Source organism: Macrotis lagotis, chromosome X (assembly GCF_037893015.1).
Source record: "Macrotis lagotis isolate mMagLag1 chromosome X, bilby.v1.9.chrom.fasta, whole genome shotgun sequence".
Classification (NCBI taxonomy): domain Eukaryota; kingdom Metazoa; phylum Chordata; class Mammalia; order Peramelemorphia; family Peramelidae; genus Macrotis; species Macrotis lagotis.
In genome coordinates, this window is record NC_133666.1 from 329,252,979 (window position 1) to 329,275,461 (window position 22,483).

The 22,483-nt window shown below is 37.6% G+C and overlaps 1 protein-coding gene across 1 annotated transcript in view; it reads right to left on the reverse strand.

The window, feature by feature from the left end:
• SLC9A3 (solute carrier family 9 member A3) overlaps positions 1-21,503 on the reverse strand; it is a 119,046-nt gene extending 97,543 nt beyond the window's left edge. The window contains exon 1 of the mRNA XM_074206829.1: positions 21,147-21,503. Within this exon, the coding sequence (XP_074062930.1) occupies positions 21,147-21,372 (226 nt within the window). The 5' untranslated portion in view covers positions 21,373-21,503. The remainder of the gene's footprint in view (positions 1-21,146) is intronic.
• Between the last annotated feature and the right edge of the window lie 980 nt (positions 21,504-22,483).

Genomic DNA, 22,483 nt, shown 5'->3' on the forward strand with positions numbered 1-22,483 from the left:
TCAAGAGGTTTCCTGATTCAAAGAATATGTACAAGTCTAAGTTTTATCACTGACATAGCTTTAAGATGTGATGGACTTCATTTTCCTCAATGCTTAAGCTACCTTTTAGTCCTAAAATGTACACTGAGAAAAATTTATTCTTTCAGAAACAAGGATATCATTTCCAAGTATGATTCTATATAACAAAGATATAGTATTTCAAATCTCAAAAGATAATGCTTTTATTTCAATAAATTACCTAGCATAAATTTAATTAAAATCAAACTTAAGCATTTTAAAAGTGCCAATTCTATTAAGGATACAAGGATGAAAAAAAATGGCCCAGTTGTTGCATTGATTTGGTGGGGTCATAGTACAATAGGGGTAAATGACATGAACCAAATAAATGTTCTGCAAAGAAGAATATAATTGGAGGAGTCACTTTAAATGGAATGTTGCAGTAAAGAAAGCTAATTTAGACTTTAGCTTAATTGGAGGCTGAAGGTGGGGTGGCAGAAGGGGACCAGATCATCTTAGCTCTCAGCATTCCATCCTGATCAGAACTCATTTGATATATTGTATTTGGTTCTAAACAGCGCATTTTATGAAGGATCCAAAAGAAGTCAATTAGGAACTCAAAACTCAATAAATCTAGGAATTTTGTAGTAGTAAATTAATTAAATGTTTGACCAAATATAGCAAGATTCTATACCACTCACTTAGGGAGACTGAATTTGAACTCAGGTCCTCCTATCTCCAGGCTCTGTGCTCTACACACCTTGGTACCTGGATAACACCATACATATGTGTGTGTGTGTGTGTGTGTGTGTGTGTGTGTGTGTATGTATATATATACATATATATCTATATATATACATGTACACAAATATAATCAACCAGCAAACATTAATTTTCTCCCCTATCTCTTCTCTCTCAAAGGAACAAAGAATTATAGAATCTGTTTTTCTCTGAAAATGTCCATTTAATCATTTCTTACAGTGTAATGATACTGGTATCTACATATAATACTATTTAACCATTTCCCCAATAAAAAGACACCCCTTAGTTTTCATAGGTGGTTGCTACTACAAAAAGATATTTCTTTACAAATGAATCTTTTTCTTCTTTCTTTGAACTCTTTGGGGTATAAGGCTAGTCCCTTGAAGGTTTATGGATATATAGTCAAAAATAAGAAATGATATGGTTAATCTTTTGCATTAATGAATCAGTATGAATTTTGTCCACTTGTTAAAGATTATATTATAGAATTAATTATAACTTATAATCTAGGAAAAATGAGCTGCTAGGTGGTGAATTAGATAAAGTGTCAGGTCTGGAATCAGTAAAGTAAGGGTTCAAATCTAGCTTCAGACACTTAATAGCTGTTTGATGCTGGGCAAATCAATTAACCTTGTTTACATTAGTTTTCCAATCTATAAAATAAGCTGGAGCTGTAAATGGCAAACCACTTTAGCATCTTTGCTAAGCAAAAATCCCAAATAGTCACAAAGAATTGATATGAGTGAAACAACTCAACAATGATAACAACAACACTAATAGTCCAGGAAAGATATAATGAGATACTACCTAGGGTTGTTGGTAGTATGAGTAGAGAAGAAAGGAAAGAAAGGATGTGAGAGATATCATGTGATTTAGAGTGAATAATTGTATGTGGCAGATAATGGAGAGGGAAGTCAAAGATGTCATTAAAGTTTTAAGTCTGAGAGGATGATGACAAGGTAAATAGGGAAACTGGAAGAATCACAGATTTGGGGAGAGTTCAGTTGTTGAGTTTAAGGGCATGAAAGTAGACAATATTGAAAAGGAAATTGGAGATAATAAGACTTGAATTTAGGATAGAGATCAGGGTAAAATATATAGATTCATACATATACACAATACATATCTAGATAGATATACATATATATTTCTGTCTATATTTAGATATATATATGTTGTCTATATATTTAGATCTATAGATTTAGAAATCATCTGTTTTGAGTTGCATGCTGAAGTCATAGGGTTGAATGAGAATGCCAAAGGAGAGGAGAGGAGAGGAGAGGAGAGGAGAGAGAGAGAGAGAGAGAGAGAGAGAGAGAGAGAGAGAGAGAGAGAGAGAGAAGACTCAGGGCAGACCCTTGGGGGACATAAACATTTAGTAAATGGCAAAACAACAATATGGGCTATCAAAGGTAGACAGGTAGATATCAGATAGACAGAAAGACATCTAGAAGAACAAAATGGCATGGAAAATGAGGAAGGAGAAAATATTCTGGAAGAAGTCAGTAGTCAACAATGTCAAATGTTGTAGAAAGTTCAGGGATGAGGACTTAGAAAAGACTTCCATTTTGCAGAGTAGATGACTAGGCTCAGAAAGGTTAAACAATTTTTCCAGGGTCAAACAACTGGTAAGTTGTCTGAGTAAGTAATGAAACTCTAGTCAGTGGGAAAAATTGTACCCACCCCCAATTAATTTTTGTCCAGATATATTTCAATTATATATGGAACTCCTGATATGGAGACTATGTTTCTGTCTATAGAAACCTGTAGAACTTTTGGCCTTAAAGTACTGTTTGAGACACTTAGAGGTGGGATGACCTGTCTATAAGTTGGTTGGTTAGTTGATTGGTTGTTGTTCTTTGTTCTCCAAGAGGAACAAATGACATCACTATGTCAGGTAGAGAGTGTCTAACCAATGTGAACTTGGGCTCTACTGTAGATAGGGCATAAATAGTCCATATGAACACATGAACATAAGTGAAGATGTTTCTAAATTGCACATCTCCCACTTCTTTTGAGTAACTGAAATTCTGCTTTGCTCATTGAGCACAGTGTCTTCCTTGATATGGGCTGCTATGCTGGATGGTTCTGGGCCAGTGTCTCCCATGTCACACAATCAATTCCAAAGTAATAAGTAATTTTACCATCAGAGGTAAAATCAAACCTGTTCTTGACTTCAATGCCTGCTCTTTACCCCTTTGTACTGTAACATAGATCCCCTCATTGCACCTTGCCTGTGTAAATGTCATTCTCTATCAGAGGAGTTTCCTGATTATTTCATCATAAATAGAGAGGTGAAAGAAAATTTACTAAGAATTGAAATACAATGGAACTCTTCAAGTCTTGATTTTTGTCATCAAGGATCAGTTATCCTCCAACTTTCTTCAATTCTTAAATATCCCAACTTTCTCTGTCAGGAAATTCACCTAAACTTTCATGTTATACCTAAACTAAGAATTAAACCAATATATTTAGAAAGAAAAGATTGGTGTCTTGGTTTCAAGGATGTACAAGTACTATGTGTCTTTTCAATGGCCAGATTGATGGCATCCCATTTTCAGTTTAGGTCCTGCATTCTAGGAATACTATTTTAACTTTTTTTTGCATTTTCAATAAATCTTGATTGAATACATGATATTTGAAAATCATTGTGCAATTGTCATTGTCATCTCAAGGGCCTTGCAATCTCCTGGTAGAGAGGTGGGAGGAGAAGACAAGTGGCAGACATGACTATAATAATATGAGATAGAACTCTAAAGGGGTCACAAATGACCAAACAGCAATAATTTTCATTTATTTTGTTAATGATTTCCCAATTACATTTTAATTTGGTTCTGGCTGATGGGCTTTGAAGGTATTCTACAGGAGGTCTGGCAGCCAGTCTAATACTTCTGTTCTAGATGAGCTATTAAGTTCAGGTAATAACAGGCTGGAGGTTCCATCATGCCAATATACAAATGAATAGTTTGCTATAGATTTTTTAAAACAAAAATTTGCTATATTTTGTTATATGAGCAGCTAGGTGGTGAATTAGATAAAGTGTCAGGTACAGAAGGTGCTCAAATATGAGCTCAAAGGCCTATATATTTGTTATATTTTATAGCAATGAAATTTGTTACAGGGAAAAGTTACAGTGGAAAGAGTTCTAGACTTGGAATCTGGAAGATGTGGGTTCAAATTCTGCCTCTGAAACTTATGGCCATGGATAAATTAGGTTCACCTTTCTGGGTTTAAGTCTATCTGCAAAATGGAAAGAATACCTATGGCTTTTACCTCAAAGGGTTGCTGAGAGGCTCAATTACCATATTGTCTATCAACATGCATGTTATCATTTGTGTGACTGAAATAGCCTAACATTATACTAACCAAAGGTCACTAACCTAAGGAAGAATTTATTGTCTTATATTTGTATTTCTTATAGAAAATTGTAATCCAAGTAAGTATCCACTTATATTAAGCATTGAGTGACCTAGATCAATTTCCTCAGTGAAATCTGAACTTCAGATACTATCAGCACTTATCAACCTTTGCCTTTCTTTCCTTAGGATGTTCTAGGATGATAGCTCAAACTCCAATAAATTATTTTATAATCTGTCAATGTCCTGTTACAGGAAAAAAAAAAGAAATTTTATTCTTTGAATAAACTAATAATCACTCTCACAAAATCCTTGAGGGAAATCCCTTGGAAACAGCTCTTGGATTGTTTTCTTGCCACTATAGTCTAACTAATCACCTTAAGAACGGTTTTCAAATGAACAGCACTCTTAACTGTCACTTATACTATAATGTGAATGATAAAGACCCTGATACCCCGTTTTGACAGAAAACTGGGAGGAAGTACTGAGGGATAAAGACAGCAAGGAAAGATGAGGGAGAGTTCAGGGCTTAGGAACTTGAATTGAAGAGAAAGTGGTCTACCTCATAGTTTGGTCCAGGGTCTCTCTTCTGGGAAAACTATTCCTCTTATTACTTACTTTCTAGTCTTAGAGAAAATTCTCACACTATTTCTGGAATCCTTTCTCTTTAAGGCAATAAATTTTATATGCTTATCTTTTCAGAGACTGTCTTGACAAATATAAACAGGATGATGAAAAAAGTTAATCCCTTTCTCACATTGGTGTTGCAGGTCAAATTAATTTCTGGTAGTAGACCACTACTCTATTCCAAGGTTTCTGGTGGAGGTGCATTGTTATAAAGCACTTGTGCTTTTCAGATTTTGACCTGAATCAAGTATATATCTTTTTAGTATATAACCTAGAGAGTTGTTTAGTTCAGGGTTTTCAAACTCAAACAGAAGAGATCTGAGGCTTTGAAAAACTATTAGCTTGGTGAACAGAGTGCTAGGCCTGAAGTCAGGAAGATCCGAGTTCAAATTTAGCTTCAGGCTTCACTAATTGGGTGACTCTGGTGTTGGCTGTTGGCCTCAGTTTGTTCTTCTGTAAAATGACAAATCATTCCAGCATCCTTTCCAAAAAAACCCTAAATAGGGTCACAAGGAGTTAGGAATTACTGAAACAATTTTTGTTTATTTTGTTAATAATTCCCAATTACATTTTAATCTGATTCTGATGGGTTTTCAGGGATTCTCCAAGTTGCTTGAGGCCTGGTAGCCAGTCTAATACTTTTGTTCTAGATGAGTCATTAAGTTCAGATAGTAACAGGTTGTAGGTACCATCATGCATAGTTGACTCTTCTTTCTTTCTATATAAATGCAAGGCTCTGAACTTAGTGACTAGAACTGTTCCCTTTCTGTATTGGTGAGAGGGAAGATGTGAATCTAAGCACTATTGGTATGGTCTTTGAACTTCAGGTATTTGGGGCTATCTGGGTAGGAGAGGAATTATGGGATTATATAATGCATTAATTATTCCGACATATTTGTTTTATCTCCCCTTTCCTTACCTAGTTATAAGTAAAGAATTATAAAGGAATGGGAATTAAAGCTGTGATGTCATTGTTGTATGGAACTCCCAGGCAAGGAATCTCAAGTTTGATACCTTTTTTCACAGTTTAGAGAGTTTTCTAGGGCTCTGAAAGTTCAGTGACTTTCCCAAGGTCACATAACCATTATGTGGTTATATTGGGCATCCTAGCTTCAAGTTCAGCTCTCTATCCAGTTGCAAAACTATATACAGTTTTTTTTAAAGGAATGGTTTTCTATTAGTTCAGTCCACTCAACAAACAATTATTAAACATTTATTTGCCAAGTATGATGCTAGATGCTTCCATGTCAAGAGTAAAACAAGCCAGATTCTGCCCTCATAGAACTTATATTCTATTGTGTGGTAACAACATTGACATAGATAAATACACGAAGTAATTTTGGGAGGAGGACACCTATTTGGAGTAGGGAGACCAGGAAAGGATTTGTTTAGGGAATGAAACTTGAGCTGGATGTCGAAAGAGGCTGCAAATTCCAAGAGGAATTATATGAGGCAAAACCTTTGGAAAGGGACAGCAAAATGAGGTGGAATTTCATGGACAGATCTATGGCAAGGATGTCAGATCAGAAAGTCAAATATATAAGAGGTGGGGTTAGGAAAGCAGACTAGGGAAAAAAAAACAGGTTAGAAACACCTGGAGAACTTTCAACCTAGAGAAGTTTGTATCTTATTCTACAGCCAAAGGGTAACTTCTGCATCTTTCCTAGTTGCTCTGAGTTCTATCTTTTGGGATCACATGTTTCTTATGAACTCAAACTCTGCCTTCTGCCTGTAGGACATTTGGCAAATGCTATGATCATCATTAATGCATAGATCATCTCATATCAAAAGGGGAATTGCCAGAAGTCTGAAGATGCGTGCTAGAAGTCTCCTATTCATAGCTGGGAACAGTGGTCAGAAAAATCCTCTGCAGTCTATTTTCATCTTCAAGGAATAAAAACTAAAATGACTTAGACATGTCAGACCAGGAGAAACTGTAGCAGATGTGGAATTGTGGCTCATCTCCCTCTGTGTCCCTCTTCTTAGAGCATCCCCCACAGTAGGCTCCATATTCCTCTAGCCTCTACCAAGGAGGGAGAAAGAGCAGACAAAGCATGCCAGGGGTAGGGGCTTAGGGTCTAGGATAGCCACATGTAAAAACAGATAAGATACAAGAACTGTGTGTGCATGTAGGCATGCATACATGTATGCTTATGTGTTTATGTGCATACAATTCAATGTAGTGGTATATATGCATGTATACATGCATGTATGTATACATCAAAATATCCCAAAATACCAAAATATCATGAAATTGCTAGAGTATTTCATGTCCACGTGGACCATTATTTTTCAGAGATACAGTTTAAGCACATTACCAAATGTTTTCTGTCCTCAGTAAAGTAAAACATTTAATATATACTAAGGAAAGGCAGATCCTGATGACTTTAAGCTTAGATCAGAGGTCAGTTGAACCAATGGATGAAGATAATAGTTGCAAAAACTCATCTCCTTCCTCTAGGCTAGACACTTTGACTATAAAGCTATCAAGGAGAAATCAGTGGCTGAATATGTTAATAAAAACAACAGCATTTTCTATAGAGCTTTAAAGTTTGCAAAGCACTTCTCAAATATCTCATTTGATTCTCACAACCACCCTGGGAAGTAAGTGCTATTATCACCCCATTTTACAGTGAGACAAACAGAGATTAAGTGAATTGGCCAGGATCACACAGCTAAGTGTTTAAGACTACATTTGAATTTGGGCCTTTTATAGGGGTGGCTAGGTGGCACAGTGGACAGCTGGAGTCAGGAGTACCTGAGTTCAAATCTGATCTCAAACACTTAATAATTACCTAGCTGTGTGGCCTTGGGCAAGCCACTTAACTCCATTGCCTAACAAATACCAAAAAAAAAAATTATTTCTGTTCTGGTCAGAAACCCTGAGGGTCTTTCCTTCTCAGATTGATTTTTTTCCTAGTCTTAACCACTAAAGGTTGTGATCTTAAACAAGTATCTAGGACCATCTCCAGTCATCCTGATCTTTATCTTACCACTGAACCCAGATGGCTTCAGAAGAGAGAATCAGGCATCTGACTTTGCAGAAACCTTTCTCACTTAAATCCAATTTATGTGCAAGTCATAATGTCACCTTCTTGATGATTGTCTTTGAGAATGAATGACAAATACCAACTTCTATGAGTTGTAGTAGTAGTAGTAGTCACTGGAGATCCAATGGACTAATTGAATAACAATTTTCCTCTCTCCTCTTTTCCTTCCCTTACTCCCTCAGTCCTTCCATCCATCCATCCCTCCATCCCTCCGTCCCTCCCTTCCTTCCTTCCCTTCCTTCTTCCAGTTCATGGTGAAATAATAGAATATACTACTGAGCTCATAGAGTTATATGGATTATGTGTGAAAAATATTTTCTAACTCATAAAGAACTATATAAATGTTAGCTGTCATCATCAGTATATAATCATACAAACTTTCAATTGCTGAGAAATCCTGAGAGGCCCAATGCCAAATTGTGTAAAACAAATGACTGCAATAAAAGTTGTACATATCTCTGAAGATATAAAATACAAAAAGTGGGAAAGATAATAGGAAATTGGAGATGAGCAAATCTCACTCCAACTTTCAGAAAGGGGGAAAAAAAAGGAGAATCACAAAAAAAATCTTTAAATGTTTAATTACTCCCCTACTCTTACCCTGAAATCTAGAAATGATTAAACTGATGGTTTGTCAGCATTTAGAAAGGGGAGAGGTGAAAATACAGAATGGGTTCACTAAGAACAAATGACAAACTTGCCTCATTCTCTATTTGTATAGTGTTATTAGATGAGTAGATAGGAGAAGACTGCAGACATTGTTTTTGTATTGTTTGGTTTATCTTTCCAGTAAAATGTAAGCTCATTTAGGGCAAGGAATTTTTTTCAGTATTATTTTTGTATTCTTAGCACCTAGCGGAGACCAACACAAATATTATTTGTTTGAACTGACTACTGTATTAAAGAAGGCTATCTTTGTGAACAAGATGTGGAAATGTGAGTTATAAAATTATGGAGGTTTGTTGCTGGTTTAAGATTTGTAACAAAAAGTGTTGGTTAAAAGACTGACGTCAACCCTCAAGGCAAATATCTTGTGGTATATTCTGGGGCTCTGCCCTTGGCCCTGACTTGTTCAATATTTTCTTAAACAGTAACTTAAATGAAGATGAATGACATGCTTACCAATTAGGTAGATGATGCAAAGCTTGATTATAAAGTATGTTAGAAAACAATCAAAATTCTAAATAATCTCAGAGATTTTGAAAAAATATTGCTCCAAATCTTTAATATTAAATATGGATAAATATAAAGTGCTACATTTAGGTTTCAAAAATTGAATATACTAAATGCAGAATTCTAGGCTTCAATCTATGTGAAAAAGCCCTGGAAATTTTAGTTGACTATTAGCTAAGGATGAGCTAACAGTATGACGTAGCTGTTTAAAAAGTTAATGGAATCTTGGTTAGCAATAATGTTAAGTATAGTGTGTCCAGGTCGTGGGAGGTAATAATGGTCCTACTGTACACTGTGCTTGTCTAGAATCTTGTGTTCAGTTCTCTAAGTGCCACAATTTAAGAAGGACACTGATGACCTGGAGTGCATCCAGGGTAGAAAAGGGTCTACAAATCATCTGTATAAATAACCCAAATGTTCCTGATGAAGAGACAAATAGTTTTAATCAGAAGAGAAACCCTAGTGGGGGCCATGGTGGCCTCTTCAAATATTTTAAGGTTTATTAAACTGAATAGAGATTTAACTTATTCTGGAAGGCAAAACTAGAACAAATGAATGAGCATTTCAGGGCAGCAGATTTTTGATTCAATGCAAGGAAGAAATTTGTAATAATTAGTGCTTTCCCATCATTGGACGGGCTGATTCATAATGAAAATTCCAATTAGATTCTTGAATGGCTGACTGTAATCACTTCTGTTTTAGGCAAATGTTTTCTAAAGTACCACTAAGCTAGATCTTATTCAATTTTAAGACTGAAGCAACTTTGATATTATTAACTTCATGGTCACCTTGTGAGATTATAGGACTGTATTATAATCACTTTTTTTTTGAGAAGAAATTGGAGGATATTTCCTAATGTTCAACAAAAGTCTCACAACTACTAAGTAGCAACATAGGGAATAAATGCAAGTCTCTTGATTCCTAGACAAAGCCTAGGACAATATTACTTTCTTACAGATTTATAGGTAAAGACCTATTTCTTATGTTCTAATGATCAACAATTATATCTCTTGACTTAGAGTGACTGTATCATGAATCATGAATCAAAATTAATTGATTTAGTTATTAAGCAAGGTTAGATGTGTTGATGTTCATTTTGGGACCAAAATTTTTTAAATAGTTGTTATTCTTGATCCTTTATTTTCAAAGAAGGTCAGTGACATGAAGGGATGATATCTTTTGTCTGGACACTGAGATTATAACCAGGACTTTCAAGAGAAGGACATCCTGATTCTCATAGCACAAATTTTGAATATTAGGATACATTTTTAAGAACTATTGTTAGTTTATTACTCTATGTCATTTGTCATTATGTGATATAAGCAGTATTGCATATTGAACAGAGCACTGGGTTTGGAGAAAGAGAACCTGAGTTTGAGTCCTGGATCTGTCACTTACTTGTGGTGGGACCTTGAAAAGGCCAATTAACATCTTTTTACAGAGTTTCCATTTCCTCATTTGTGAAATATAAATAAAATGACTACTTCTCTCATTGTATTGTCCTGAGAATCAAATAAGATTCTTTATATCTATAAAGTTCTACATAAACATCAGCCATTATTGAATACTTTGTCCAGATTAACTTGGCATGGTTGGAGTAACCTGCTATTTACAATCTATGTGAGCTTGCCCTGTCCTCCACTGTAAAGATGGAGGAGACATTCTCGATGACCTAATCTACATTTATTTTTTCCCTCCTCTATCTTTTTTTTTGTTTTTTGTTTTTAGGTTTTTGCAAGGCAAATGGGGTTAAGTGGCTTGCCCAAGGCCACACAGCTAGGTAATTATTAAGTGTCTGAGACCGGATTTGAACCCAGGTACTCCTGACTCCAGGGCGGGTGCTTTATCCACTACACCGCCTAGCCGCCCCTCCCTCCTCTATCTTAAAAGAACTTATTGTCAGTCTCATTCATTTTGATTTGATCATACATTGCCATAGATTTAACTCTTTGTACACTCTGGAGGAACTAATAGGATTTAGAATAGGTGCTTAATTAAAGTTATTAAATAATAGCACATGAGAGAAGATGTTTCTGTTGATGTGAATAAAATGATCCAACATGGAAATAGTTTATGGAGAAATTACAAGCAGCAAAGACATCCTAAAATAGTATATAGTAGAATACCAAAATCTTTTAGAGGAAGCCAAATTATACATTCATGTTCAATGTCCAATGTATATATTGTTTCTAGGATTTAAAACCTAAATCCACCAGTCTAGCATTGAAAGCCCGTCACACTTTTACTTTGTCTCCAGGCTAACTACTAGATAAATTTCATATTATTTCTTTTCAACCTCATTCTGTATTTGAACCACTCTGAACTTGGCACTCCATTTCCTGTTTCTTTGCCTCTCTTGGCACAGTCTGTCCATACTGGAATGAATTGCCTTTTCCCTTTTCTCCTCTTGGCAGCTCATATTTCCTTCAAAGATCAGCTCAGGCACTACTTTTTTAAATTTTTAAATGTATTTTATTTTCCCCCAATTACATATAAAGACAATTTTAAACATGTTTTAACATTTCTTTTAACATGAATTATTTATCATGCTAAACATACAAATTTTATAATTTGCTAAAAATAATTTCAGGAAAATAAAAACATGATGAAAGAACAATATTGAAAAGTCCTTTGCCTATCTATCTGTCTGTCTGTCTATCTATCTACCTATCTATCGATCTGTATCTATCTATTGGAGAAAACAAATGAGAAGATACAATGGGAGGGGAAGTTCCTATTTCCATGAATAAATATATATTTTTTTAAATTTTGAGTTCTAATTTCTTTTCTTCCCTCTTTCCCTTTTCTCCCCCCCCAGAAGATAATTAATCTGATATTGGTTATATATATGCAATCATTTAAAACATATTTCCACATTAGTCATTTGGTGGGCGAGAACATAACAAAAAAAAAATAATAAAAAAAAGTGAAAAGTTGTAGGCTCCAGTCTACATTTAGTCACCCTGGAGGAGGTTATAATTTTTCATTATGAATTCAGGTACTATTTTTAAAGGACATCCTTTCTGAACCAGATCTTATTACTCCTCTCTCCATCCTTAAATGATCTAGTATCTCTTATTTAATTTGCATGTTATATTTTCTATTATTGCTTCTTTAGGACAGAAACGTTCTCTTTTTTTTTTTTTGGTCTTTGAATTCCTAGACCCTGCATAAGTCACTTAATCTCTGCCTCAGTTTCCTCAACTATAATATGTGGATAATAATACTAATAATAATAACAATAATAATACTTCACAGAGTGTTGTGATAAATGAGTGAGACAATTATGAAGGTCTTGGCACAGTATCTGGCTATTAAATAGGCACCTCTCTAATTCAAAATTATGTATATTTCAATGTATGTACAAATAAGTATATTTATATATATGCAAAGTGTTTTACATACACTCACTTATCTTTACAACAACCTTGGGTCATTGGTATTATAGGTATTTATATGTCCAATTTATAGTAAAGGAAATAGACTCAATTAAGTGACTTAATGACATTCACAGACTCATTACATTTCAGAGCTGGACTGTTATTCCAACATTCTTTTCACTATACAGGACCATTTCCCCACAGGGTAAGTATAATCACATAGGCCAATCAATCAAGCATTTATTAAATGCCTGCTCTGTGACAGATGTTGTCCTAGATGCTGAGGATAGGAAGACAAAAAAAAACCAAGCAGTCATCACCCTCAAGGAACTTTTAATCTGGATAACACATGTAGTTATATGTAAAATACTTATAAGATAATTGGGGGAGGAGGAGGGGAAGGGGGCAGTTGATTTGAGCCTTGAAGGGAGCTAGGGAATCTGAGAGGTGGAGGGGACCAAGGATGGCATTCTAGGCAAAGACAGAGGATGAAAGTTGGAAGGTCAGGTATGAGAACAGGGTCAGTTTAGCTGCAGGGTTGTGAGAGGAAGAGGAGTTAAGATGAAATGAGGCCAGAATGTTAGATTTGGACCCCATGGAAAATCTTCTATTTGCTCATAGAGGGATTTGGGAGTCAATTGGATTTATAAGGAAAGATACTGCTCAGATCTGTGCTTCAGCAAAATCTCTTTGGTAGGTATATGCAGGATGACTTGAAGTAAGGTGATCAATTGAGGGATTGGAAGAATAGACTTGACAGGAGGTGATGAAGGCCTCTCCTAGGGAGGGAGGTGTGGGATGGAGAGAAAAGGAGAGATGTTCAGGGCTGTGGGGGAAAGATCTGGCAACTGATTTTTTTTTTTTTGGTTTTTGCAAGGCAATGAGGTTAAGTGGCTTGCCCAAGGCCACACAGATAATTATTAAATGTCTGAGGCCGAATTTGAACTCAGGTCTTCTTGATTTCAGGGTCCGTGCTCTATCTACTGCCCCTGATTCTTAAACAGAAATTAATTATTTTTTCTGCTCTTCTTATAAGTCCACAAAATGCTTCTTATTTAAGTGGGTATGCTTTGAGGTATTTGGGGTTTTAAGGAGAAGGAGTATTCCCTAAATTAGGTGATAAGGACTAAAGTAACCAGTGACTCTCCTGTGTCCTACTTAAAAGAAGTCAGAGGGACTGGAGAAAAGTGGTACTTTTTTGTTGTTTTGGGGAAAATTGTAGAGCCTTGTCTACCAATGGAGATGAGTATTTTGTCTATAATTTCATCCTGGGGTATATAGTAACAAGTCAGAGTATATTTCGCAGATAAGCTGTGAGCCTATTCATATCTTCCTGATTCAAAGATTGATCTTCTATGGACTTTGCCACACTTCTTTGTACCTGACTAAACCTGAGGAACCTTCTATGTACAGTTATTAATAGTGAACATTTGCATGGTACTACAAAGTTTGCAAGGTACTTTACTTATGTTATTTGTCTACATGTTATATGTTCAGTCATTTCAGTTGTGTCTGACTCTTGTGGCCCTATTTGGCATTTTCTTGGCAAAGGTACTGGAATAGTTTGCCATTTCCTTCTCCAACTCGTTTGACAAATGAGGAAAGAGATAAGGCCAAGAGGGTTGTGACTTGCCTAGGATTACACAGTAAATGTCTGAGGCTGGATTTGAACCCAGAAAGATGAGTCTGAGTCCTAGCACTTCAGTGTTTGCAAAAGACTTGACAAGTTATTTTATTTGATCTCACAACAACCCTATGCCTTTAGTGTTATCATTATTCTACTTTACAGATGAAGAAAAAAGAGGAAGGTCAAGGCCAAGGGTGACATGGTCAGCAATTGTCTAGGGCAAAAATTTGAATTCTACCCACTATACTACCTCAAGTAGGGCAAAAGAAAACAGTTTGAGATGAGGCTCACAAGATTCATTGGCCAAATAGAATTTGGTAGACTTGATTTTAAAAACTTTTTCAAAAGTTGTGATAAATGCTGCTTATCCTGAAAATTTTTATGTTTCCTGGTTGGAGAAAAGGTTCTTGCTACTGCACTGTATTGTGGATTCTTAAAAGCTAGGCCAGTGGAGCAGAGGTTGTTGCAGATTGTGTTGATCGAACTTCATGTCTGAATGTCCGAGGACTGACCTCAAGGCTCATCACCATTTGTTGTTGTTGTTGTTGCTGTTTAGTCATTCAGTCATGTCTGACTCTTGGTGACCCCATTTAATATGTGCCTTTGCAACATGGGTAATGTGGAAATGTGTTTTGCATGATTTCAAATGAATAATGAAATAAAGAAAATGATATAAATAAAAACACTAACATCATCCATGTTCCATTGTATTTCTTTTTTTTTTTTAGGTTTTTTGCAAGGCAAATGGGGTTAAGTACCATTGTATTTCTATTTATTTAAAAGCTATTTCTCAATTAATTTTAATCTGATTCCCATAACACTCAGCAGCCTTCCCTCTGATAAGGTTCTATTGCACCATCCTTATTGTTGTGATATTTCAGTCTTGTCTGACACTTAGTAACTCCATTTGGGGTTTTCTTGGCAAAGATACTAGATTGCTTTGCCATTTTCTTCTCCAGTTCATTTTCTGAATGAGAAAACTGAGGCAAAGAGGGTTAAATGATTTGCCCAAGGTAATACAGCTAGAAGTATCTGCGGCCGGATTTGAGTTCAGATCTTTCTGACCCCAGGTCCAGTGCTCTTATCACTATGCCACTTAGCTGCTCAACCTCTATTACCTTTTAGACTAATGATAAAATATACAGGATTTGCTAAGATGGAAACAGTATAAGCTAGAGTGACAATGATGATGATGAAGTTTGTCCTTCATTCTCAAAGAAGACCATGACACCAGGAAGGTGATGCCATGACAAGCAAATGAACTGGATTTGAGTGAGAGGGTGCCAGGTTAAGTCACCAGCCTCACTTTCTCCCTCAGAGCCATCAGGGGCCGGTGGCCAGATATGAATCAGGAGGGCTGGATATAACCCTAGTTGTGAGGCAATCAGGGTTAAGTAATTTTTCCAAGGTCACCTAGCCAGTAATTATCAAGTGTCTGAGGACAAATTTGAACTCCTTTCCTCCTGACTCCAAGGACAATGCTCTATCCACTGTGTCACCTAGTCCTTAACAATTAAGAAAAATGTATAAACATGTGAATTGAGTTACTTCCTTCTCTGTAAAGAAATGGAATGACCTGTGAAATGTTTCTGAAAAAAGTAGGAGAAATGGGAGATGTCCTCAAGCCTATTTTAGTAGAAAGAACAGATCACTTTAGAGAATGTTGTTGAAGACTGAAAGGGTGATTTTAAGGGTAATCCATAAAAGGATTCCTTAGTAGAATAATTGAACTGCGTGACATGTTGCAGGCTGTTGTCTATTGTTTTTACAGCCAGCTGTTTTCTATTGTTTTACAGAGTTTTGTGACCTGGTGAAAGGCAATTACTCTCGCCTGGGAACTTTCCCCTAACTATAAAATGAGGAAATAAGTTGATGTTACTTCCAAGACACCTCCAACTCTAACATTCTATGATTCTTTGATTGTTCGCTGGATTAGAATCAGAGAAAGCATGTATTAAAAAGGATCTGTTTATTATATAGTAGAGTTGTCAAACTCACCACCCACAACATTTCAGAGTGCTACTAACCAGATTAAAATGTAACTGGGAAATGTTTAACTAAATAATAAAATTACAATACAACACAGATAATGTTAATTTGTGGTTTTCTAAATCAATATGTAATACTTGAGGCTTCATTTTCATTTGAGTTTAACACCACTACTGTTCAATAGTTTAAATCAGATAAACAAACCACTATTATTCCTATAAAAATTTATTACTAATGAGGTGGGATTTAGAACAGTTAAAAATTGTTTTTGATAAATAACACTCCCTACCACAACCAGAATGATCTAGTGACTGCAACAGAATTCTCATCCTGAAATAAAATCCATTGCAGTGAAGAACACTGATACTCTGGAGATGGTGAATCGATTCCTTGAGACCATGCCTTAAAAAGGATTAGTTGAAGAGACTTGAGTTTAGCCTAGAGAAGAGAAAATTGGGTGGGGTCTGGAAGATCACCAATGACCCTCTTCAAGTAAATGAAATTCTGTTACATAGTGGGGGAACATTTAAATCTCTTTGGACTCATGTAACTGAACCAAGAAATCTTTAGAGATGGAAAAAAAACCAACTTCAGAATCAATAATTCAACCCTAAAGTGGAATTAAGCCTTATGAGGTAGCCAGGTCCCTCTCATTAAAGGTCTACTAGTAAGGGATTGTTGATTAGATCTTAGAGCTAATGTAGAAGACATTTTTGTTCAGGCATGTTCAGGATGATCAGAAGACCCTTCCAGTGCAGTGGAATCTCAAATGAGGGCAAAATCAAAACAAATGAACAAGAACAAGATAGTGGCAACAAAAAGGCGCTGACCATTCAAAGTGAGATTTCTTTATGAAGTAGCAGAGTTAAAGTGTCTAGAGAGAAGAACTGCTGGAAGCTTGGACAAATGCTACATCCTTGTGTTCTCAGTGCTTAACACAAGGTCTTGTACACAGAAGATACTTCAATAAATATTTGATGAAGTTGACTTATAGAAAGGATTCTTCACTGAGGAGGGCAGATTAGATCACCTCCAAGATTTCTTACTATAATTCTTCGATTCTGAGAGTTGTCTAGGATGAGAAAATTTGAGATGTCAAAAACATTTAAAAGAAAACTTATCATTTTGCATATTTTAATATGGCAACAGAAGACCAACTTTCAAATGAGTTTTTGGAGTTTTCCTTCTACATTTCTTAGGTAGGCTCTAGATAATCCCAACCCTTTATACCTAATTTCCAAAACATCTTTCTCTTTCTTTTTATACAATTTCTACTTCAAGAACTAATTTGGTCCCAGACAATCTACTTTGACCATTCACTCATTTAAGACCTTACTCAAATCATGTTGAGGGCAACTCAGCCATCAACCAACAAGCAAGCAATCTATTCTTAAAGGAAATATTCTTTTTCATACACCTATCAATTATAATTATCATATGCTGTATTAAAAATATCGAAAGGGCAACCCTAAAAGCCTTAAATGAATATGCAATCTCATCAACAGCATTCCCTCCAGTGGTGCTGATTGCAACTGATTCATCATTCATACAGTGCAACATAGGTATTTTGTCTCATAAATCCTTCAAAGATATATCCACTCAACATTCTGGGAGTCTGGTCTAGGTCTCTTTACATTATATAAAGTCAAATTCCCAAAAGGTACACAGCATTTTTCTTAAATATTTTGACTATTAAATTGACAGAAATTTGTGCACACATCAGTAATACATTTCTCTTTTTATGAAATTTTTTGTATCATAGCAGCAAGATAGTTTATAGGCCAGTCCACATTAGGACTTAGAAATGGAATAGTTTAATATAACAACTGAATTCTCATAAGAAATTGTTAAAATAGGATTTCATCTGTATTATAAGTGATACTTCTTGATTGCTGTGGGTTAATCAAACTGGGAGAGAGAGTTGATTTTATATATATATATATATGTATATATATATATACATGTATGTATGTATGTATGTATATGTATGATAGTGTTCCAAAGTTAAAAAGCATGTTCATTATATTAGCTCAATTTAATTCTCATAACCATCTTCTAAGGTAAGTAGTGAATGCATCATTTTCCAAATGAGAAAAAATGCTTAAAGATAAAGTGAGTTCTACAAGATTACTACACAAGTTGGAGTGTCAGAGCTGGGATGCAAAAACCTGAAAAGTGTATATGGCGTTTACTCAAAATGGTCAAGCAGTGCCAGCATTAACACCATTATTTTCAATGAGAGATCACTGAGATTCACAGAGGTTAAGTGAATTTCCCATAGTGATATGGTCTCTAGGCTAGGATATCTGAAACATAGTTCTTTTGCCTCTGAAAATGATGATTTTTCTGTAGAAGAATATTAAGAAATGAGACTCTTTAGCCTCATAAAATTGCTATTTTTAATTTTATGAGTTGTGCTGATGACGGAAATCAACAACTTCTTTCTCTGTATTGCTTCAAGTTTATGGAATAGCTGACATTTATATGAAGCTTGTTATTTAATGAAAAGCAGTGTGTTTACTGTTGTTAGGGAACTAGACTCAGAGTAGTGAAAATCAGGCCAATGTTGCTTCTGTTACCTATCAGCTGTATGACTGTCTGAGCATCAATTTCCTCATCTATAAGATGAGAAAGTTAGAATCAGTGACATCTCAGGTCCCTTTTAGCTCTAAACCCAAGATTATATACTACTTTTCTTTTAAGAATTTCCAAATATTCAATTTGAGATCATTATAGCACTTTAAGGTTTGCAAGTATTTTACAAATTTGATCCTCACAACCACAGGATTAAGTCACTTGCCCAGGGTCACACTGTAAGTGTCTGAGTCTGGATTTGAATTTAGGTCTTCTAGGTCCTCTATTCAATTCACCACCCCACTGCTCTAAATGACACATGAGGAATGTAAGCAGGCATAGATAACCTGAGTTTCTTGATTTGACTGGTGTAGAAACTCCACTGTTCCTACTATGTAACATCTTGAAGGTTGCTGGGAGGCACTGAGAGATTGAATGATTAGCTCAGGCTAGTAAGGGTCAGAGGGAGAACTTGAATTCAGATTTTCCTGGCTCCGCTACCAGGTTCTACCCTCTACATACCAGACTACATCTCCAAACAGTTTTACATGAAGATAATATTTAATCTGCATCCTTCCTTCAGGACCAGAGTCAGAATCATTTATGTTTTCAGGCATCTAACTTTCTTTAGGGGAAGGACTGTATCGGTGATTTCATTATTATAGGGAACTTCCAGTGAGAAAACACCCTTAAAATAATTCCCCAGGGGTGGCTAGGTGGTACAATGGATAGAGCACTAGCCTTGGAGTCAGGAGTACCTGGATTCAAATCCAGCCTCAGACAATTACCTAGCTGTGTGACCTTGGGCAAGCCACTTAACCCCATTTGCCTCACAAAAACCTAAAAAAAAAAAAGAATTCCCCAAAATCATATAACCAGTATTAGAACTTGAACTTGTCTTCCTGATTTTGAGGCCACCTCTCTAATCATTATACCACACTATCTCTTCTTAGATTAGTTAACTATGTAATTCCAGCTATGTAAGTTGCCTCCCTGTTCTTCTTTGGAATTGAAATCATTTGATAAAGATAAAAGCTGAATACTATAAAGAAAGAGAATGAAGTTGTGTCAAACACTGAGGTCAGGTATATCTGAATGGAGCAGGGTATATAGACAAAGACAAAAAAAGTAAACTGCATAAAGCTAAGACAATAGACAGGCCAAGTCCATCAAGAATCATTAAGAACCAAAAATGTATGACCTACAGTAAAAAGATTCATCTATTAAATACAGTGAATTTTCTGTAGGAAAGCACTTGAGGAAAATTAACCTTCTGATCACCTTCCCTAGTAGTTAATTATCACCTTTATTTTACTGAAAGGTGAGGCAACTTTTCTCAGAGGAATGAAAAGACAGCTAATAAAATCAGGAGAAAAAAGTGTTACAGGAGAAAATGTCATTGTACACAGGGTTTTCTCAATTACTTCAGCATAGGGAAGCAAAAATATCTCACTACTTCTAATAATAGAAGGAATAACTAGAAACTTAAAGAAATAGCAGTCTGAACTGAGAGAAGATAAAAATTGTCATAATCAAAGACTCACAAGGCAGGCTTGAAAAATTAGTTTTTCCTTTTCACACATAAGATCTTTCCACCCATTCTACTGCTTTTGTTGTTGCCATTGAATTAGGATGAAAATTTTCAAGTTTGCTGAGTAATTAAAGTTTGATAAGATTTCAGATATACTCAGAGGATTGGAGAGTAATTTAAATAATATGATAGAATAATTTCAGTTTCTAACTATATGCTTCAAGGCTCTCACCAAATCTTACCAACAAGCTCCTTTTAAAAAATTCACATAATAATTCAAGGACAACCTGTGAATTCTGTAGGGTGTGTGTGTGTGTGTGTGTGTGTGTGTGTGACATGTGATAGGCACAAGTTAATAAACTCAAAATCTGTGAAATTCTATAAATGCTTGTTAAATCAGAAAGAAATTTCTACAAAAGGTAAAATGTCACCAGAACCAGGGAATGGGGAGGATACCAGATAGTGCCACAATGTAATGCTAGTATATGTTAATATTAGTTAATCTGTATTGACTAATATATGTGCAAAATAACCCTAACTTCTTGCCCATGGTGTGTCATCCCTATCTACTTCAGATGTATTTTCCCATAAAGTACTAATTAGTGTCATGTAATTTGGGGAGGGAAGGAAGTATCTGCCACAAAATGACAGACCATTAAACAAATTTCTGAAAGCTTTCAGAAAAATCATTAGCAACATGAATATTATCGATAGACAAGAGCAAAATCATCATAGAATAAAAATACTTACTTTAGACAATATTAAAGTATGTGACACGAAAAAGAAATAAGATTAGGTTTAGAAAGTCAGGTTTGTGATAAAACAGCTCATTAATTTGGATTAGACTCGAACTACAACTATTGAAAGGAGGCTTCAATGCTGTGAGGGGCAAGGACCATGACAGGAAACTTTCAACTAAAAAAGCAAGTCAATGGTCCCGATCCCTCCACTTCGGGGTCCGGAATGCCACTGTCGCCCCCTAAACCCTGGAGAGAGGTTCCTCGGACCTGGGTCGGGAGCTGTCCGCTGCCCGAGCCGCCCGCTGGGGCTGCCTTTAGCCGGCGTTGCGGGCCCACTCACCGATCTTGGCCAGGCTAGCCACGAGGATCCAGAGGGCGATGATGTAGGGGTCCTGGACGTGGTCCCATTTGAAGGTGACAATCTGGAAGCCCTCCTTACTGTGGCCGCCGTGCCCCGGGATCTCTTCGGTCCCCAGCACCCGCGGGAGCATCCCGAGGGCCAAGAGCAAGAGTCCCCAGGCCGGGCATCTTGGCCTCCGGCGCGTCCCGCCGGCCCCGCACGCCATCCTGCGCCGGAGCCCCAGGGCTCCCCGAGACGCGCCGGCTCCGCGGCCCACGGCCAGCGCCTGCCCTGCTCCGGCCGCTCCGAGTCCGGCGGCGGGGCCGCGGCGGGGCCGGCTCAGCGCCCTTTCCAGTCCGACGGGACCGACATCACCGCGGCCATCCCCGGCGGCCGAGCCTCACCGGCGGCTCCGCCTCGGCTCCGGCTCGGCTCCGCCTCGGCTCCGGCTCCGGCGCGCAGGCAGACGCGCTGACAGGCGGGCTCGGCTGGCCCAGGGGCTCTGCGCCGCCGGCTCTGGAGGAAGGAGCGCCGAGAGCGCGAGTGGGAGCCGAGCCCAGGGCAGTGCGCGGTGCGGGCAGCCGGCCCGGCCGCCCTTCTCTTTATTGGCGGCCCCAGAGCCCGGAGAGGCGGAGCCTTCCCCTCCCTGGGCACACGCACACGCACACACACACACGGACACACACAGACACACACAAAGACACACAGACACACACACACACACAACTAGCGAGTTCACCCACTCACACTCACACTGACACCCGTAGATGCGCCCCGCGCTCCTGTGGGTCAGTCTCCGGCCCGCCCGGCCCCTGGGGAACGAGTCCGCTTGGGCCGAGCAGGGTGAGCCGGGTCCCCGCGCTCAACGCCGTCTCTTCCCACGGCTTCTACCGACCGTCCCAAGCGCGCGGGGTTGGGGGGTCGTCACGAGGCTGGCGCCGGGGGCTCCCCGCACCGTGGGCACTGCGGAGAAAAGTTCGGGATCTCGGAGGGAGGAGAGTGCATGCCCGCGCAGGGTTAAGCGCAGGAGGGAGAGGGCAGAGATGAGCAAGGATAACGAGACCCCGCGGCCAGCCGAGGGATGAGGTTGGCACCAGGGGACCGGCGCCTGCACAGCTGCGAGAGCTTGTTGCGGTTCGGTTCAATAATTTCTTGATTTTAAAACACTGCCTATTGTCAGCAGAGACACACCATGCCAGGGATTGGGTGAGATGCAAAAGTAACTCCTGGAGTTTGCAATCCTAGACAGGCAACATGTGCAAATGATTATCCTACAAACTAACAGGTTTGAGAGGTGTAAAACGAAATTCTATGTGGGGTGCAGTATGAAAATATTT